Source organism: Carcharodon carcharias, chromosome 7 (assembly GCF_017639515.1).
Source record: "Carcharodon carcharias isolate sCarCar2 chromosome 7, sCarCar2.pri, whole genome shotgun sequence".
Taxonomy (NCBI): domain Eukaryota; kingdom Metazoa; phylum Chordata; class Chondrichthyes; order Lamniformes; family Lamnidae; genus Carcharodon; species Carcharodon carcharias.
This window is the reverse complement of record NC_054473.1, coordinates 16064344-16086128: the sequence shown is the minus strand read 5'-3', so window position 1 is coordinate 16086128 and position 21785 is coordinate 16064344. Positions and strand designations below refer to the sequence as shown.

The window sequence follows — 21785 nt, the reverse complement described above, 5'->3', positions numbered from 1 at the left end:
GCAAACTTTCAGGAGACAGTGATCATTGTATTGTACATTTTAGGATGATGATAGAAAAGGACGATAGGCAATCCAGAGTAAAAATAATTGACTGGACAAGACCCAACTTCGATGGGGCAAGAACTGAGCTGGGCCAGATAGACTGGAACGAAAGATTGGCAGGAAAAACTGGAGCTGAACAATGGGGTCCCTTCAAAAAAGAATTGGTTTGGGCACAGTCAAGATATATTCCATTGAAAGGGAAAGGTAGGACAAATCCAGAGCTCCCTGGATAAAAAATGAGATAGAAATTACGATAAAGAAGAAAAAGTGTGCTTATGACAGGTGTCAGGTAGAAAATACAATTGAGAATCAAGAGGAATACAGAATTCAGAGGGGAGGTGAAAAAGAAATATTAGAGAAACAAAGAGGGATTACGAGAAAAGACTGGCAGTCAACATAAAGGGGAATCCCAAAGTCTTCTATAGGCATATAAAGAGTAAAATGGTGGTAAAAGGAGGAGTAGGGCCAATTTGGGACCTAAAAGGGAATTTACACATGGATGAAGGGGCCATGACTGAGGTATTAAATGAATGATTTGCATCCGCCTTTACCAAGGGAGTAGATGCTACCCAGGCCATGGTGACAGATGAGGAAACTCTGTCACTGGAAGGGTTCAAAATTGAATAGACTGTCAGTACTTAAAGTTGACAAAGCACTAGGACCAGATAAGATGCATTCAAGGATATTGAAGGAAGTGAGAGTAGAAATTGCAAGGGCACTGGCCATAATCTTTTAGTCTTTCCTAGACTCAGGGCTGGTGCTAGAGGACTGGAGAATTGCAAATATTCCACCCTTGTTCAAAAAAGGTTGTAAGGATAAGCCCAGCAATTACAGACCAGTCAGTTTAACTTCAGTGGTGGGCAAGATTCTAGAAACAATTATTCGGGATAGAATTAGTAGTCACATGCAAAAATGTGTTGATAAGGAAGAGCCAGCATGGATTTCTAAAGGGAAAATCATGTTTAACTAACTTGCAAGAGTTTTTTGAAGAGGTAAGAGAAAAGGTCAATGAGGGTAATGCTGTTGTTGTGGTGTACATGGACTTTCAATGCCACACAACAGACTTGTGAGAAAAGTTATTGCTCATGGAATAAAAGAGATAGTAACAATGTGGATACAAAATCAGCTGAAAAATAGGAAGCAGAGAGTAATGGTCAATGGATATTTTTCGGGCTGGAGGGAAGTTTGTAGTGGAGTTCCCCAGGGGTCGCTATCAAGACCCTTGCTTTTCCTGCTATATATTAATGATCTAGATCTTGGTGTACAGGGGACAATTTCAAAGTTTGCAGATGATACGAAGTTGGGAGTGTTGAGAACTGCGAGGAAGACGGTGTGGAATTTCAAGAGGACATAGACAAGTTGGTGGAGTGGGCAGTTGGTGGCAGATGAAATTCAATTCGGAGAAGTGTGAAGTGATGCATTTTGGTAGGAAGAACATGGACAGACAATATACAATAAGAGGTGAAATTTTGAAGGGGGTGCAGGAGCAGAAAGACCTGGGTGTATATGTGCATAGATCATTGAAAGTGGCAGGACAGGTGGAGATGGGAGTTAATAAGGCATATACTTACCTGGACTTTATTAATAGGGGCATAGAGTACAGGAGCAGGTTATGCTGAATTTATATAAGATACTCGTTAGACCTCAGCTGGAGTATTGTGTACAGTTCTGGGTGCCCACACTGTAGGGAGAATGTGAACACATTGGAGAGAGTGCAGAAGAGATTTACAAGAATGGTTCCAGGGATAAGAAACTTCAGCTATGAGGATAGATTGGAGGAGTTGAGACTGTTCTCCTTGGAGAGGAGAAGGCTAAGAGGAGATTTGATAGAGATGTTCAAAATCATGAGGGGGCTGGACAGAGTTGATAGAGAGAAGCTGTTCCCACTCGTAAAATGATCAAGAATGAGAGGGCACAGGTTTAAAGTGATTTGCAAAAGAAGCAAATGTGACATGAGAAAAAACTTTTTCACACAACGAGTGGTTCGGGTCTGGAATGCACTGACTGGAAGTGTGGTGGAGGCAGGTTCAAATGAGGCATTCAAGAGGGCATTGGATGATCATTTGAGTAGAAACAATGTGCAGGGGTATGGGGAAAAGGCAGGGCAATGGTACTAGCTCATAATGCTCATTTGGAGAGTCGGTGCACATAAGATGGGCCGAATGGCCTCCTTCTGTGCTGTTAAAATTCTGTGGTTCTGGCATTCCTCCTGAATCAGCAGGGCTGCCAACTGTGATTAAATGTATTCCTGGAGATTTCATCACTTGGCTCCAGCCATTAATCGGCCAACACGTCCATCCTTGTGATGTCCTGCCTTCCTACTCCAATTGGAAAGCAAAAAGACTCATTACCCGATTGGACGATTCTTGATTGTCAGCAAAGTAGCCACCCATCCACCCACCCCCCCACCCCCCACCTCACCACCACCACTCCACCCTCACCCTACCCTGCCCCCACCCCCACCCATTTTCAATATTTTTATATCTGGTAAAGAGAAATGTTCAATGAAAATGACAAAAAAACCCCACCTTTTTTTTTTAAATGTCCCATTGGTTTTCCTCCAGTGTTGCACACAGCAGTGGCCTGGAGATTGATCTTCAATTCCTGGAGACTCCAGGCCAATCCTGGAGGGTTGGCAACCCTAAGAACCAGCTGCTTTCAAGGAGGATGCGAATTTGTACTCTGTACAAGGCGTCCCACCTTTCCAAGGTTTGATTCTCAAATCATATGACCTTTGCTAAGAGTTTGGTTAGTCCAGTTGGCTAGATGGCTAGATTGTGGCATAGAGAAATGCCAGTGGTGTAGATTCAATCCTTGTACTGGCTGTGGTAGTTTATGGAGGCCTGACTCCTTGCCCTACCTCATGCTTCATACAGAATGGTGCCCCTCAAGCTATCTAACCACTTCTCCTTCTTTCTCTCTCTCTCTCTTTCTCTTTCTGTAACAGAAAGAGATGGCTATGGTCCCTCCCTTGTGGACTATAGTGTTATCTGATCTCCGTTCAAGTAACTTGCATTTGCAGCGTTGTCACAGTGCTGACCCCTGGCTAATCTTAGCCTACAAGGGTTTAACTGCTTCTTGGGTGTCTAAAGAACCATTGTGCTCCATTGACCAGCCCATTCTTTGGTGAAGAGATGGCGCATGTTATGGTTAACAGGCAGGTGAGATTTCTCCCAAAAAAACCCCACCCTTTTGTATAACTCACAAACAGCGATTTCAAGGTGTGGCTAACGAACCTGGCCAAGAGAGAAAAGTTGAAATAGAAACTTTCAAAAGGGGATTGGATGTCTATGTGAAGAATTGGAGGGCAAGATCACTCTGTCAATGAGAACTGGCTCAGGCTTCTATTTGCACCAAAAACTTCTAATTTTAAATGCTTAGACAACAGTGATAATCCACGCAGTGCCATCTAAACCACTTGATTGGACTCCAGTTTATGATCCAACAACACTCAAGAAGCTGGACACCATCCAGGACAAAGCAGCCTGCTTGATTGGCACCCCATCCACAAACATTCACTGTCTCCACCAACGAGGCACAGTAGCAGCAGTGTGTACCATCTACAAGATGCACTGCAGGAATTCACCCTTAGACACCAGCTTCCAAACCATCTCGAAGCAGACACATGGGAACACCACCGCCTGCAAGTTCCCCTCCAAACCACTCACCATCCTGACTTGGAAATATATCACCTTTCCTTCTCTGTCGCTGGGTCAAAATCCTGGAACTCCCTCCCTAACAGCTCTGTGGGTGTACCTACACCACATGGACTGCAGCGGTTCAAGAAGGCAGCTCATCACCACCTTCTCAAGGGCAATTAGGGATGGGCTATCAAGCACCACTTGCTTAGCAACAAGCTGCTCACTGACATTCAGTTTGTGTTCCGCCAAGGTCATGCAGCTTGTGGCCTCATTACAGCCTTGGTTCAAACATGGTCAAAAGAGCTGATCTCCAGAGGTGAGGTGAGAGCGGCTGCCCTTGACATCAAGGCAGCACTTGTCTGAGTGTGGCATCAAGGAGCCCTAGCAAAACTGGAGTCAATGGGAATAAGGGGGAAAACTCCACTAGTCGAAGTCATACCTAGCATAAAGGAAGATAGTTGTGGTTGTTGGAGGTCAATCATCTCAGTTCCAGGACATCACTGCAGGAGTTCCTCAGGGTAGTGTCCTCGGCCCAACCATCTTCAGCTGCTTCATCAATGACCTTCCTTCCATCATAAGGTCAGAAGTGGGGATGATCGCTGATGATTGCACAATGTGTTCAGCACCATTCACAACACCTTAGATACTGAAGCAGTCCATGTTAAAATGCAGCAAGACTGGACAATATTCAGGCTTGGACTGACAATTCGCAAGTAACATTCACGCCACACAAGTACCAGGCAATAACTATCTCCACAAGAGAGAATCTAATCATTGCCCTTTGATACTCAATGGCATTACCATCGCTGAATCCCCACTATCAACATCCTTGGGGTTACCATTGACCAGAAATTGAACTGGACTAGAGATATAAAAACTGTGTCTACAAGAGCAGCTCAGAGACTAGGAATCCTGCGACGAGTAACTCACCTCCTAACTCCCAAAAGACTGTCCACCATCTCCAAGGCACAAGTCAGGAGTGTGATGGAATACTGCCCACTTGCCTGGATGAATGCAGCTTCAACAACACTCAAGAAGCTGGACACCATCCAGGACAAAGCAGCCTGATTGATTAACATCCCTTCCATAAGCATTCACTCCCTCCACCACCAACGTACAGTAGCAGCAGTGTGTACCTTCTACAAGATACATTGCAGAAACTCATCAAGGCTCCTTAGACAGTACCATCCAAACCCACAACTGGCACCATCTAGAAGGACAAGGGCAGCAGATGCGTGGGAACCCCACCACCTGGAAATTCCCATCCAAGCCACTCACCATCCTGACTTGGAAATATATCGCTGCTTCTTCACTGTTGCTGGGCCAAAATCCTGGAACTCCCTCCCGAACAGCACTGTGGGTGTACCAACACCACAGGGAACACAGTGGTTCAAGAAGGCAGCTCACCACCACCTTCTCAAGGGCAACTAGGGATGGGCAATGAATGAATAAAAAAAAGAAGACACACACACACGCACATAGTCATAAATGAAAGGTTTACAGCAGATACAATGCAGTGTTCAATTGTTCTGTGTTTAATTATGTCAGTCTGGTAATTGATCTATGCTCAGTGTGCTTGATTGGTGAAGCCTGGGTGTGGATTCAGCGCAAAGTAAATAGACTACACAGAAGCAAGAGCTGGGATAAACATGGTGCAGACATTTTGTGATTGCAGAGCTATTTTAAAACTCTTGTAAATAAACCTGCTGCACGCTTAGAAATAAGTGACTGGTTTATAGCAGTTACAGCAACTAGTACAGTGTGGACACTACTCCATCATTGCAGCCAGCACTGGGGGATATGCATGGAGGTTTCAGAGTGCTGACTATTCACTCACTCTGCTAGAGCAATTCTCTGGGTGGGGGAAGGTCAGCTTCTGTAATTTGTTGCATTTTTCTGCTTTAAACTGATAGCTTTCCTCTGATGATGAACCTGTTTTTTTTTTTGTCCTGGCAGCTCTGAAAAGCAGTGGCTGAGACTGGGTAGTGGGTCTGGGTGAGGTTTTCAGACCCGGTTGTTTGTCATTGGTAGAACGTTCATGCATCGGGGCAACCATGTTAGAAATGTCTAACTTGTCTTCTTCCTGCCCTTCTCCCCACAAGACTTGCATCACTGTTGACAGCGGTAACGCTGTGAGTTGTCATGACATCGTAATGTACTGCAACCCATTCTAGAGCTGCTGACTGCGATTAAATGTATTCCTTGAGGATTCACCACATGACTTGCCCCGACCGCGCACCCGCCCCCCGCCCAGCCATTAGTCAGGCATCCTTGTGACATGCCGCTTTCTTACACCAATTGGAAAGCAAAAAGACTCATTACCCAATTGGATGATGATTGACTGTCAGCCAAAACAGGCTTCCCCCCCCCACCGTTTTCGATATTTTTATATCTGGCAAAGACAAATGTTCAAAGAAAATGACCATTTTCTTTTTAATGTCCCGGTGATTATTCTTCAGAGTTGTACAGTGTCCCGGAGATCGACCTTCAATTCCTGGGGACTCCAGGCCAACCCTGGAGGGTTGGCAACCCTAAACCCACCCCACCCTCCCAACAGATGATCAGTTGCCCTGCCATATTGAAGAGGATTGTCCAAAGAACATAAGAACTAGGAGCAGGAGTGGACCATATGGCCCCTCAAGCTTGCTTCATCATTCAGTGGCTGATCTTCTGCCTCAACTTCACTTTCCCAAGTTGTTGTTGACAACTTGCTGATCTCTCGCGGCCCACTCAGGGCTGTATAATACAGTCAAGAGGCACAGGGCTTCCTCCAGTGCATGCAGTGCATGCCTTGGTTGCTTTGTTCCTGGTGCCATTGCTGTTGATGTTATCTTGGCCACAATGTGATGGACAATAAAGTTGCCTCCGCTTCCTGTCAGATTAGTGGGTGTCACGATGGTTGGATCACTTCTGTGACCTCGCGGATTTGTATGAGTGTCGGGCAGGGCTTCACTACGTTCCGAAAGTGCTTAGTCTCTCCATCCCTCAAAACATGTCCTAGCTGGCTCGAAGGAGCTTGCTCGAGAAGCATTGCCAACACCCAACAGAACTGTGATTTCAGCGTTGGCGCAACCCTGTTTCGGTTTCTCCGTGGTTACGTGACCACATGGTTGGTGGCGTGATCATGCTACTTGGTCGATCACAGGTGAAATGTGTTGGAGCGTGAAATGACAACACTTTGCCATTTCACAGCGAGAGAGGAGAGTTGAGTCAATGTCACCCCCAATTTGCCATCACACTATCTGGGAGTGTGCTTAGTGTTTGGGGCAGGGAGAGGTTTAAATGCAAAAAAAAACCCTTGGCTCGGATTGTACGGCCCCTCTCGCCCAGTGGGGGTATTACAGTCCCACCGAACTGAATGGAGATGTAAATGGCTCACGGCACCCACCAGTGGGAGACACCGTGTTAAGGCTGTAAAATCCTGGCCCTTGTTTGTTCTTAGCTAGTGGAAAGGTAGTGAATGTATTTTTACTGGGCATGTGTTGCTTTACTAAAATCTTCTGGTAGGCAGTTACCCAGTTTATACACACTGTGGGTATATCATGATCAGCGATAGACCTGATGGTCACTTGAATGGTGACCACTGTTACAAATTATTACCTCTTCCACTATGCCTTAAACAGTGAATCTCTCCACCACTGATGCACAGTGGCAGCAGTGTGTACCGTCTACAAGAAGCACTGCAGCATCTCACAAAGGCTCCTTTGACAGCACCTTCCAACCCGTGACCTCTACCACCTAGAAGGACAAGGGGGACAGGCACCACCATGGGAACACCACCACCTCCATGTTCCCCTCCAGGTCATACACATTTCTGACTTGGAACTATATCGTCGTTCCTTCACTGTCCCGGGTTAAAATCCTGGCAGACCCTCCCCAGCTGCACTTTGGGTGTTCCTACACCACATGGACTGCAGCTGTTGAGGCTGACCGAAAGGGAAAGTAGGAATTGGCAACAAATGGTGACCTTGCTTGGGACTTGTACATCACGGGAATGGATATGTATCTGTACAATGAAGATGGTGGTGGTGGGGTTGAGGCGGGAAGGGGGGGTTGTGAGGGAGGGGTGAGAAAAGACATTATAAATGGATGAATGATGGGAAGATTCCCAATACAAGCTAGCACATTGCTCGTTTTCAAAATATTGACAATCAAGCTCAGGCAACAGTTACTTACCATTCTAACATCAATGCCAACTTAAATAACGTAATGGATTATCACCAGTGGTCATTATGATAACCCCTTAGAAAGGAAAAGCCCAACTAACCACCCTAACTTTTTTGAGGGAGTGACATTTTGATGGAACATCTCATAACGTAGTGTATCTTGACTCTCAAAAGCCATCTTACAGAGTTCTGAATATAAGGCCACCTGTTAAGCTATAAATTGTGTGGATTGAAGGGGTAAAATTTGGGAATGGATAAAAAACTGATTAAAGCAAAGGAATGAGTTTGTTAAAAGAATTAAGATGAAAAAAATATTTGCAATTATATAGCACCTTTCACAACCACAGGACACCCTGAAGCTCTCTGCATGGTCATTGTTATAACACACAAAACATGGCAGTTAATTTGCGCACAGCAAGCTCCCACAAGCAACAATATGCTAATGACCAGATCATCTGTTTTTGTGATGTTGATTGAGGGGTAAATATTGTCCAGGACATAACTCCCCCGCTGTTCTTCAAAACAGTGCCATGAGATCATTTATATCAACCTGAGAGGGCAGACTAGGACTCATAATTGAACTTCTCATCTGAAAGACGGCACTCCCGACAGTGCAGCATTCCCTCAGTTAGGTACTCGACTGTGAGCCTTGCTCAAGACCTACAGTAGGACTTTACCCCACAATCTGCTTCCTCAGAGGGCAAGAGTGCGACTAACTCAAACACAGCTGATATAGTTGGGGCAAATGCTGAGTGTGAGCTGCCCCAGGCATTAGAGTCAGGATTTTTACTGTTTCTAATTTACACCCTTGGATTAGATTCGGAATCTCATTGCAAATTTACGGACTAGGAAAGGCAAAATTGAACCACTTTGTTACGGGTCAACTGGCGGGGCCATGATATCTTTCCATGAGAATTTCCAAAATGCAGACAGGGGTGTTATTGTCAGAAAGTGTGACAACAGGAAGCAAGGCGTTATAGACACAGATGTAATTTTTTTTGCTTCTCTTTGTATTATAGCTCATATGGAGCCTCTGGTTTCACTGACTGGTTCTCTCCTGCAGCTCAGCGATGGACAACTCGATAACCTTGTGGCAGTTTCTGCGGCAGCTCTTGGACGAGAACAAAAGCGACCTCATTTGCTGGACTTCGAAAGACGGAGAGTTCAAACTACGTAATGCAGAGGAGGTGGCGCGGCTGTGGGGCATGCGCAAGAATAAAACCAACATGAACTACGATAAGCTGAGCCGGGCGCTAAGATATTACTACGACAAGGTAAGAGCAACCTGTATTTAGAGTTGGCTTTGCTTAAACCAGCCATGGGCCTAGCAGACAATTTTAGAATCACCCAACATTACAGAACAAAGTCGGTAAAACACAATGACATTTAGTATGTTTTTTTTATTCATTCACGGGGTGTGGGCTTCATTGGCTGGGCCAACATTTATTGCCCATCCCTAGTTGCCCTTGAGAGGTTGGTGGTGAGTTGCCTTCTTGAACCGCTGCAGTCCATGTGGTGTAGGTACACCCACAGTTCTGTTAGGGAGGGAGTTCCAGGATTGTGCCCCAGCAACAGTGAAGGAACAGCGATATATTCCTAAGTCAGGGTGGTGAGTGGCTTGGAGAGGAACTTTCTGGTGGTGATCTTCCCATTTATCTGCTCCCTTGTCCTTTTAGATAGTAGTGGTCAGTGGTTTGGAAGGTGGTGTCTAAGAAGCCTTGGTGAATTCCTGAAGTGCACTTGTAGATGGTACACACTGCTGCTACAGTAGTGGAGGGAGTGAATGTTTGTGGATGTGATACCAATCAAGTGGGCTGCTATGTCCTGGACGGAGTCAAGCTTCTTGAGTGTTGTGGGAGCTGCACTCATCCAGGCAAGTGGGGAGTATTCCATCACGCTCCTGATTTGTGCCTTGTGATTGGTGGACAGGCTTTGGGGAGTCAGGAGGTGAGTTAATCGCTGCAGGATTCCTAGCCTCTGACCTGTTCTTGTAGCCACAGTACTTATGTGGTTGGTCCAGTTCAGTTTCTGGTCAATGGTAACCACCAAGATGTTGATAGTCAGGAATTCAGTGATGGTAATACCATTAAATGTCAAAGGGCGTTAGTTAGATTCTCTCTTGTTGGAGAGATGGTCATTGCCTGGCACTTGTGTGGCACAAATGTTACTTACCACTTGTCAGTCCAAGCCAGGATACTGTCCAGGTCTTGCTGCATTTGGACTGCTTCAGTATCTGAGTAGTGGTGAATGATGCTGAACATTATGCAATCATCAGCAAACATCCCCACTTCTGACCTTATGATGGAAAGAAGGTCATTGATGAAGCAGCTGAAGATGGTTGGGCCGAGGACACTACCCTGAGGAACTCCTGCAGTGATGTCCTGGAACTGAGATGACTGACCCCCAACAACCACAACCATCTTCATTTGTGCTTGGTAAGACCCCATCTAGTGGAGAGTTTTCCCCATGATTCTCATTGACTCCAGTTTTGCTAGGGTTCCTTGATGCCACACTCAGTCAAATGCTGCCTTGATGCCAAGGGCAGTCATTCTCACCTCACCTCAGGATTTCAGCTCTTTTGTCCATGTTTGAACCAAGGCTGTAATGAGGTCAGGAGCTGAGTGGCTCTGGTGGAACCCAAACTGGGCATCAGTGAGTTGGTTATTGCTAAGCAAGTGCTGCTTGATAGCACTGTTGATGACCCCTTTCATTACTTTACTGATGATGGAGAGTAGACTGATGGGACGGTAATTAGCCGTATTGGATTTGTCCTGCTTCTTGTCCAAAAGACATAGCTGGGCAATTTTCCACTTAGCCAGGTAGATGCCAGTGTTGTAGCTGTACTGGAACAGCTTGGCTAGGGGTGCAGCAAGTTCTGGAACACAAGTCTTCAGTACTATTGCTGGAATGTTGTCAGGGCCCATAGTCTTTGCAGTATCCAGTGCCTTCAGCTGTTTCTTGATATCACGTGGAGAGAATTGAATTGGTTGAAGACTGGCATCTGTGATGCTGGGGATCTCTGGAGGAGGCTGAGATGGATCATCCACTTGGCACTTCTGGCTGAAGATTGTAGCAATTGCTTCAGCCTTATCTTTTCTCCATGATTCATATTTAAGATTCATTCTCAGGCATGTGAGTATCTCTAGCAACGTCAGTATTTATTGCCCCTCTCCAGCTGCCCTTGTGAAGGTGGTGGTAAGCCAGCTTCCATGGCACTCCCAGAGTGCTGTTAGATAGAAAACTCCAGGCTTTTAACCGAATGGCAAAGAAGGAATAGCCAATATATGTTCCAGTCGGGATGGTGTGTGGCTTGAAGGGGCTGGTGTTCTGCTGCGTCTGCAGTCATTATTCCTCTAGCTGGTAGAGGTGACAGGTTTGGAAGGTGCTGTCGAAGGAGCCTATGAGAGTAGCTAAAGTGCATCTTGTATATCGTAATCACTGCTGCCACTGTGTGCCAGTGGTGGAGGGACTGAATGTTTAAGGGTGGTGAATAGGGTGTGGAACAAGCGGGCTGCTTTGTTCCGGATGGTCTCGATCAGCAAGCTGTACTCATCCAGGCAGGTGGAGACTGTTGCACCATACTCCTGATTTGAGCAGATGAGCTCCCAAGTTTAATCTCATTTTGAGGTGCAATAGTTACACTTGACTGGGACAGAGGTTTCTTTAGCCTGGAAATACAACTTCTACAATGGGCCCTTGCACTCTAAGTAATGGCCTTAGTATTGGCTGGTCTGACCCTTACAGACGCTGCTTGTTCTATTTCATTCTCAATATATATATTGGCTTACTTGATAATTATACTTCCAGCAAATTAACCCTGACTCCTTCTTCCTGCGCGTCTCTGTCTCATTCTTCACTGCTTTCTGCTCCCGGTGCGCAGAGATTACATTCCTTGTCCATTTTGGCATGGAAATCACTTTGTCCCTGGCTAATTCCAGAGTTCAGGCACCTCCTGTGCTTCAACTAGTAAATGTGCCCCCCCCGGGGACGAAACAGAGCATTGCAGCACAGGAGGATCTCAGGATTTGATCCCTGAAATGTGCTGAGTGAGGATCTCAGCCAAGGCATCTGGCTCTAACATTAAAATGGACCTCAGCCAATTAGGGCGTTGGCAAAAATACCGAGTCAGGGATCCCAACCCCTGATCATTAAGCTGTCATCTTTACTGCTAAGTAAACATGAGCGGAGGTTGGGTGAGCACAGCTCTTTTGCAAAGCTCTGGTTAGGCCACAACTAGAGTGTCACATCTGGTTCTGGTCAGCACACTTTTTAGGAAGGATGTGAGAGTCCTAGAGAGGGTCCAGAGGAAATTTACCAGGATTTTTCCAGGGATGAGGGATTGTAGCTACAAGGATAGGGAGCTGGGATTGTTCACCTTGGTGGTTGAGGAGAGATCTGGGAGGGGTACAAGGTTTAGATAGACAAAGAGAAGCTGTTCCCAGCAGCTGATGGTACAAGGACTAGGGGGACGTAGATTTAAGGTTTTGGGCTGGAGATGCAGGGTCAAAATCCTGGAACTCCCTCCCTAACAGCACTGTGGGTGTACCTACACCACATGGACTGCAGTGGTTCAGGAAGGCAGCTCACCACCACCACCACCTTCTTAAGGGCAATTAGGGATGGGCAATAAATGCAGCGAAGCCCACATCCCAGGCAGGATTTTTAGGTTGTCGGGTCCAGATTGGCTGAGGCCAACCCTGATCGGCCCCCAACCGCGATTTGACGCTGGCTGGCCAATTACTGGCTAGCACGAGGCGTGTGCTGATTTGACGCTGGCTGGCCAATTACTGGCTAGCACGAGGCGTGTGCCGATTTGAAGCTGGCTGGCCAATTACTGGCTAGCACGAGGCGTGTGCCGATTTGACGCTGGCTGGCCAATTACTGGCTAGCACGAGGCGTGTGCCGATTTGACGCTGGCTGGCCAATTACTGGCTAGCACGAGGCGTGTGCCGATTTGACGCTGGCTGGCCAATTACTGGCTAGCACGAGGCGTGTGCCGATTTGACGCTGGCTGGCCAATTACTGGCTAGCACGAGGCGTGTGCCGATTTGACGCTGGCTGGCCAATTACTGGCTAGCACGAGGCGTGGGCCGATTTGACGCTGGCTGGCCAATTACTGGCTAGCACGAGGCGTGTGCCGATTTGACGCTGGCTGGCCAATTACTGGCTAGCATGAGGCGTGTGCCGATTTGACGCTGGCTGGCCAATTACTGGCTAGCACGAGGCGTGTGCTGAGGAGCTCAGCGCTGCTGGGGTAGGGTCAGGAGGAGGGTGGCCGCTGATGTCAGTGTGGGTGTGGGCGTGGGCTGACAGGAAGCTCCCCGAAGGCGGAGAGCTGCCTCAGGCAGCCGAAAACCTGAAAAGCATGAAATAAAATTCTTAAATTCAGGGAAAAAAAAAATGTGCAGACCACGAAAAATCAGAGGCAATTGCACCTTTAACAACCTTAATTGGCCTCTTAAGTGTCCGATCGCATTGGGCGCCCGCCCGATCAGTGTAAAATTCTTCCCCCCCCCCCACCCGCCCCCTCCACCGAATGAATAAACGTCGAGGAAGAAGGTTTCTTACACTAGTGAGTGGTAGTGAACTGGACCTCGCTGCCTGTAAGGGCGGTGGAAGCAGAGTCGATGAATGAGTTCAAAAGGAAACTGGGTGGGCACTTGAGGGACAAAAAAAAAACCATGTGGGACTGTGGGGATGGGGGGGGGGTTGGTGGGGGGGGCAATGGGACCGATTGGTGTGTCGTATAGAGAGCCAGCATGGACTCGATGGGCTGAATGGCCTCCTCCTGTGCCATTATGAGTCTACGACTCTATGTGGTAAAGGGGGAGCGCCCCACTTGTTGAGGTAACAGATAGTCAGCAAGCCTAGAGCTGACCCAAAGCAAGGCCTAGAGCCCCGAGGAAGGGAGAAAATTTGGGAATTTATAAACTGTCCTTAAAGCAACGGGAGGGAGGGGGTGTGTCATTTTAACTTTGGCTGAGGCAAACGATATTGAGTTGAAGCCTCTTTTCCATCTGGACTGAAGGTATAAAAGTCAAGCTCTACACCCCCCCCCACCACCCCCCCCACTGCCCCTTGCGATTTTATTTTGTCACAAAATCATTTGTTTTCCAGAACATCATCAAGAAAGTGAACGGGCAGAAGTTTGTTTATAAGTTTGTGTCCATGCCGGACAGCCAAGCGATGGAGTCGGAGAAGTACGAAGCTGCAGAAGGCGAGTGGGCGATGAGCAGGCCGAAGGATGAAGGCCTCTCTCTGCAGAGACAGCTGAAGCCCACCACCAGGATCTCGTCCCGGAACGAGTACATGCGCTCCGGCCTGTACTCGACCTTCACCATCCAGTCGCTGCAGAGCAGCAACCATCGGCCCCGGGGGGCCAGCGACTCTCCCCCGCGCGCCGTGGAGGTGCCATGCCTGGAGGGGAAAGCCCGGGGGCTGGAGAGGCTTCCCGAGGAGCCTGAGGTTAAACGCCGGGAGGAGGAGGAGGAGGAGGAGGAGGAGGAGGGGCAGGAGCAGCAGCAGCAAGTCGGTGGTGATGTTCCCATGGAAACGTGCGGCGGGACCCTCCACCAGGGAGACTTCAAGGTGAAGATGAAGGCCGTTGAAGAGTTTGAATGCGTCATCCTCGATGCCAAACCTGCCGATGATGATTCACCTCAGGCGCCGAGTCCCAGTCAGGAGAGATTAGAAAACAATAGCAGCCTTCAACCACTGAAACCCAAGAAGCCAAAGGACCTGGAGCTGCCGGCCACACTACTGATTGCCCGAAATAGTCCCCCTCCAGATAAAAGTAACCCTGGCGTTCTGAACACGGTGGTTTTTCCTGCCTCCAGTGCTGTCACCCCTACACTGATTACCCAGCACGTTCAGGTATAACCTTAATTTTATACTATTTCAAATACCAATACAGGTTAGTGATACGATACATCCTATCTTAACTCACCTCCCCCTCCCCCCCCCCACCCCACCACACGCCCCCCACCCCCACCCCCACAAAGAGAAGAGTTACAACCCCCTATCACACATCCGACTGGGATCTGGAACTAATTATGAAAGATGCTCTTTCAGAATGGTGCTGGCCGTGTCTCGCTCGTTAGTCTGCTCGCTCCCATGTTGGAAGGGCGTAGGTTCAGACCCCACTCCAGAGACTTGAGCACCAAATCCAGGCTGGCGCTCCAGTGCAGTACTGCGGGAGCGCTGCGCTGTGGGAGGTGCTGTGTTTGGAAGGAGACCTTAAACCTAAAATTCGTCTGCCCTCCCAGATGGAGATAAGAGATCCCGTGGCACTATTTGAAGAAGAGTCGGAAGGTTCCCTCTTGTGCCCTGGGAAGCATTTAAACCTCAACCAACATCACCCCCAAAAAAATCCTCTGGTCACTATCCTCTGGAGTTTAGAAGAGTAAGATGTGACTTAATTGAAACCTTGAAGATCCTGAGGGGTCTTGACAGGGTGGATATGGAGAGGATTTTTCCTCTGGTGGGAGAATCTAGAACCAAGGGGTCACTGTTTAAAAATAAGGGGTCACTCATTTAAGACAGAGATGAGGAGAAATTTTTTTTTTCCCCAGCTGGTTGTGAGTCTTTGGAACTCTCTTCCTCAAAAGGCAGTGAAAGCAGAGTCTTTGAATGTTTTTAAGGCAGAGCTAGATAGGTTCGCGATTAACAAGGGGGTGAAAGGCTATTGGGGGGTAGGCGGGAATGTGGGGTTGAAGTTACAAGGAGATCAGCTGCGATCTTATTGAATGGCGGAGCAGGCTCGAGGGGTTGAGTGGCCTCCTCCTGCTCCTAATTTGTATAGCGAATTTCTGCTTCTAGGATCTTGCTGTGTGCAACTTTGCTGCTTGCATTACAACAGTGACTTCGCTTCAAAGCTACCCAAATTCTTTTAGCTTAGACAGCATCTGAATTTTAGCGTAGACTGCATCTGAATTTTAGCGTAGACGGCATCTGAATTTTAGCATAGACAGCATCTGAACTTTAGCGTAGACTGCATCTGAATTTTAGCGTAGACTGCATCTGACTTTTAGTGTAGACAACATCTGAATTTTAGCGTAGACTGCATCTGAATTTTAGCGTAGACGGCATCTGAATTTTAGCGTAGACTGCATCTGAATTTTAGCGTAGACGGCATCTGAATTTTAGCGTAGACAGCATCTGATTTTAGTGTAGACTGCATCTGAATTTTAGCGTAGACAGCATCTGAATTTTAGCGTAGACTGCATCTGAATTTTAGCGTAGACGGCATCTGAATTTTAGCGTAGACAGCATCTGAACTTTAGCGTAGACGGCATCTGAATTTTAGCGTAGACTGCATCTGAATTTTAGAGTAGACTGCATTTGAATTTTAGCGTAGACAGCATCTGAACTTTAGCGTAGACGCATCTGAATTTTAGCGTAGACTACATCTGAATTTTAGCGTAGACTGCATCTGAATTTTAGCGTAGACGGCATCTGAATTTTAACGTAGACTGCATCTGAATTTTAGCGTAGACAGCATCTGATTTTAGTGTAGACTGCATCTGAATTTTAGAGTAGACAGCATCTGAATTTTAGCGTAGACTGCATCTGAATTTTAGCGTAGACAGCATCTGAACTTTAGCGTAGACGGCATCTGAATTTTAGCGTAGACTGCATCTGAATTTTAGTGTAGACAGCATCTGAATTTTAGAGTAGACTGCATTTGAATTTTAGCGTAGACGGCATCTGATTTTCAGTGTAGACAGCATCTGAACTTTAGCGTAGACTGCATCTGAATTTTAGTGTAGACTGCATCTGAATTTTAGCGTAGACAGCATCTGAATTTTAGCATAGACTGCATCTGAATTTTAGCGTAGACTGCATCTGAATTTTAGCGTAGACGGCATCTGAATTTTAGAGTAGACAGCATCTGAATTTTAGCGTAGACAGCATCTGAATTTTAGCGTAGACTGCATCTGAATTTTAGTTACCACTGTACCACAGCATTGTACAGCGAGCCTGCTTAATAATTTTGAAGGGGGTGAAGGAAGAGAGACCTTGGGGGGGTGCAGGGTTGGGGGGTGATAAGAGGGATTGAGGGGTGGGGAACGTTCACATTTCTGAAGATGATGGGAGGTTGATGAGACTGGTTTTAAAAAAAGAGCTCCCAGGAATCTTGTCTTTATAAATTGGTGAGTAGAATGCCACAGCAAGAAATTTATGGTCAACCTTTTATAAATTACTGGCTTTGCCTCAGCTGAAGTGTTGTGTCCAACTCTAGCCGCCACACTTTAGGAAAGGATGTCAAAGCCTTGGAGAAGGTGTAGAGGAGATTTAGTGGACCGGTTGCAGGCATGGAGAGCTTCAGCTATGTGGAGAGACCAGAGAAGCTGATATTACTTACATCAGATAAAGTTAAGGGGATATTTAATTCAAACCTATGAAGCTTTTCGAGAGAGTTTCCAGCGGCAGAGCTATCAGTAACCAGAGGACACAGATTCAAGATAATTGGCAAAAGATCCAGTAAAATTGAAGGGTCTGCAGTGAGTTGTTCTGATCTGGAATGCACATCCACAGATGGTGGTGGAAGCAGATCCTATAGGAACTTTCAGAAGAGAATTGGATAAATTCTCGAAGGGGAGAAAATTCCAGGGCTGTGGGGAAATTGGCAGGGGAATCGGACTAATGAAATAGGTGTTTCCAAGAGCCAACACAGGCGCACTGGGCCAAATGGCCTCCTTTTGTGCTGTATGATTCTATTACATTGTTTCTGATTTAAAATCATTGCCCGGCCCTTTAATAAATGATGCCTGCAGTTGTTATTTTCTCCACGAGGTGGCAATAGGGTTATTTCATTGGAAACGTTTACAAGGACACAGTCAGTTCCTTAAAGGTCAGCTGGGATGGTGAAAAATCAGATTTTTTTTTGCCAGTAACCCAGCTAATAGTTTTTTCAACTGTTAATTCCTGGAATTTTCTGGGTGGGTTAATCGATAAACGTCGATTTTTTTTTTCCCTCCCAAATTCCAGAAGAAAGAAAGAAGCACTTAAAATTTTGCTTTGTTTCATTCACAAAGTCAGATTGGGAGCCGTGTATCACTTGTGATGTATCACTGGGACCTTAGGAAATGTGTATTATTTCTGTGGCATCAGTCCCCCTCCTCGCACGGTGCTGATCTCATAGGTAATGATATGTACTCACTCCGGACCTGATTATGGCCAGGATTTTTTTTTCTATGGAGAGTTTGGGCATCCTTAGAAGTTGCCATGACTCTTTCATTCCTAGTTAGTTATAAATGCATTTCTATACCATCTTTCAGGATGTCCCTAAGTGTTTTCTGTGGCCAGCGCAATCCCTTTGAAGTGTAGTCACCGTTTTGTAATGCAGAAACGCAGCGGCCAATTTGCGCACAGTAAGACCCCACAAATGGCAACCTGATAAGAGCCAGACAATCTGTTTTGGTCATATTGGTTAAGTGACGAACGTCGTGAGGGCAATGGGAAGAACTGCCCTGTTCTTCTTTGCAACAGCGCAATGGGATCCATTGCCTGAGGGCAGGTGGCCCCTCAATTTAACGTCGCATCTGACAGACGGCACCTCAGGCAGTGCTGCACTCCCTCAGTACTGCGCTGGCGTGTCAGCCTGGATTTTACATCCTAGTTCGACTTGCAACCTTCTGACTCATAATGGAGTGTTCTATCAACCAAGTCACAGCTAACAGGAATAGAACACGCTGGACGGCCCTCTGACAATTGATGCCTTCAGACAAAAATTAACTCCAATTACCACAGCAAGATATTGTTCATTAAAAGGAAGATCACATCGGTCCCCCATGGCATAACTTTTAAGATGATTAATAGATTTGATAAGAAGTTAGGAAGAAACTAATTCAGCCCCAGAGCAAGGGAGGTATAACCTTAAAATAAGAGCAAGGACATTCAGGGGTGGTGTCAGGAAACACTTCTTCACAGGTGTAGTGGAAATCTGGAACTCTACCCTCCAAAAAGTTGTCGGATCTGGTGGGGGGGTCAACTGAAAATTTTAGCTCTGAAATTGATAGATTTAAGGTTTGAGTATTGCTGGAAAAATGCCATTTTGTCAAAGCTTTTTGTTTTGCACTCATCAGGACAATCGCAAGAGCACCAGCGTCGGGGGAAGAAACAACTTTATACTGTGTGAAAATCAGCACTCCCTTCTCGTACAGTATAAAGCTGTTGCTTCCCCTGACATTGGTATTCTTGCGATTGTCCTGATGAGTGTCAGACAAACAGCTTCAACAAAATGTCTTTTTTCAGCAATACTCACGTTCTGTACTACCAAACGACTAGGTTTAAGGTTATTAAGTGTTGCGGAACTAAGGTGGGTAGATGGAGTTAAGACATAGCTTGGCCATGATCTAATTAAATGGCGGAATAGATTTGAGAACTGGTTGTCGCCCTCCTATATTCCAATAATTTTTATCTTCCCATCAGCATAGGGGCAGGTGGGTAATAAACATAGGGAACCTGCAGTTATAGACCGTGCAGAGGATGTCTGGTTTGTGAAAGGGAATGTAATGCTGATGTAGCCTAGAGTTAAGGTATCTTTTTTTGGGGCCAAGTGGAGGTGGTTTATTCTGCATCTGGCTTGCCCTAGACCTGACGTGGGGATGCTAGATGCCGACACAGGTGCCAAAACACGATGACAACTGTTTTTAATTTTACCGAATACCCTTTATTCTCTTTTTGACAGACTCCAATTATACTGACACCAAATACTTTGCCGTCTGCCATTCACTTCTGGAGCACACTTAGCCCGATAGCCCCAATGAGCCCTGCCAAACTCTCGTTCCAGGTAAGGCTGAACACTGAATTCTATAGGGTAGAATTTCTACCGGACTCTGGGAGTAACTCTGTGTAAGGTTGGCGGTCGGACGGAGCTAATAGCTGTTCCTCCCCGGTTTCCGCCAAAGTTACAACTGAGAGATGAAGCGATGCCTTGCAGAAATTATTCCTTCATGGGAGGCGGGCATCGCTGGCAAGGCCAGCGTTTGTTGCCCATCCCTAATTGCCCTCGAACTGAATGGCACCAGGCCATTTCAGAGGGCAGTTAAGAGTCAACCACATTGCTGGGAGTCACAGGTAAGACAGAGCAGATATGGCAGGTTTCCTTCCCTGCAGGATACAAGAATTGTTGATAGATCCCGGATTTATTAATTGAATTTAAATTCCACTGGACGCCCTGAGATTTGAACCCATGTCCCCAGAGCATTAGCTTGGGCTTCTGGCTTACTGGACCAATGACATTACAGCTACACCACCAGTGTGTGCCCGCAGGCACTGCCTCAGTGTCTGTGGGCACACAACTGCCACAACATGTAAGAGCAAAAGTTCATCCTCCAGCAAGGGAAGGCAGCAAGTTTGGACATAAACCCCCCCCAAGGAAGGAAGGGAAGTCGATCGGGAACTCCGTCCGGATTGCTTCATGCACCACTTGATCTTCCAGCTCTCAGCTAGACGACCAAGGGTTGGCCAGTTGCTTGCACTCGCTTGGCATTTAGTGATGTGAGGAGTGTGGCGTGAGGGTTGGGGAGCTAAAGTGGGCAAGAAAAATAGCAGCATAATAAACGGAAGTTTATAACTTTAAATCTGTGATTACTAACCAAGGTTATAAAGGGTTATGGAACCAAGGCAACTGGGTAGAGTTAAGAAATAGATCAGCCATGATTTCACTGAACGACAGAACATGGCCAAAGGGCTGAATGGCCTCCTCCTGTGTCCATGTGCATAAGTACATAATAAATGGCTTCTTCTCTTTCAGTTTCCTTCAGTGGGGAACACACAGATCCACATCCCTGTTGCTTCCATGGATGGATTATCAACACCGGTGCTTTCATCAATGGCACTGCAGAAACCATGAATCCAGCTCTGGGACGCCGACGAGATACTTACAGCCGTAAACCGCAGGCCAGACTGGACGCATTCGAATCAAATCGGTCCTGGAGGGGTGATGGAGCGGTGGGGATGGATTGAACGGACTCGACCTTCCAGACCCCAGTTCCTTTCCAGCACAAATCTCTTCTCTCAGGAACCGACCTTTCGAGAGCTGTGACCCGTCTGTCATCAAGAGATGCTGTCAGTGCAAGGCGAGCTGGCCGGGGTTTGGGGTACATGCTGGGCAGCTAATCCTCTATTAGTCTTGCAACGGACCTAAAGCCCTGTGCCGCATGTCTAATTCGTTCATGCCCCACCCCCACCCCCTCCACTAATATTAGTACTACTGTTATGCCAATGATCGTGCGCTGCCAAAGCGCTTTACAGAGTGAGCGTGATATTTGATTCTCAGCTGGCACAAATGTCCCTGTGTCTGTCCCTGTGTCGGACCCTGTACAAAATGCACTCTAAATTGGGCAACTCTACGCTACCGTAATGTTGGAGCTGGCACTTTAAGGTGAATGGCTGATGGACGGGGGGAGGGGAGGGGGGGGTTGAATTCAAGCTCCCGACATCTCCGACGACCACAAGGAGTATGCAGCTCCCACCTTGTATGTGCGCCGTGCACATGTACATACGACCTGTGTGACGCATATGTGTGTGGATAGAGGCCTCTCTGGGAGCTCTTACACAGTTGTCCCAGGGTGGTGTATGCACATCCTCTGATAACATCCATTCCAAAAGATTCTGCACCACTCGGGGAGGGAACGCCAATCTAGAAAATCAGACATGAACTCAAAAGGGAGGTGGGGGGGTGGGGTGCAATAAAATAAAAACATTTCTTTACCCATACCGAGGTTAGAATGTTGAATTAGCTGTCAGACTGTGCTTGATGCAGGGTGAAACTTAGTGAAAAAGTGAATCGGGAAGATGCTTGTAAAGAAGAAATATTGATGTCGTGACAGGTGAGCAGGACAGTGAGACTAGACCAGTTGGAGGAAGGAGACCGGTGTAGACTTAAGGTAAAAGCAAGATACTGCAGGTGCTGGAAATCGGAAACAAA

The 21785-nt window shown here is 46.8% G+C and overlaps 1 protein-coding gene across 1 annotated transcript in view; it reads left to right on the top strand.

The window, feature by feature from the left end:
- Positions 1–21785, top strand: part of LOC121279972 (ETS domain-containing protein Elk-1-like) — a 93703-nt gene extending 71918 nt beyond the window's left edge. The window contains exons 2-6 of the mRNA XM_041191595.1: positions 8913–9123; positions 13967–14344; positions 14375–14722; positions 19542–19643; positions 20610–21785. Of these exons, the coding sequence (XP_041047529.1) occupies positions 8913–9123; positions 13967–14344; positions 14375–14722; positions 19542–19643; positions 20610–20708 (1138 nt within the window). The 3' untranslated portion in view covers positions 20709–21785. The remainder of the gene's footprint in view (positions 1–8912; positions 9124–13966; positions 14345–14374; positions 14723–19541; positions 19644–20609) is intronic.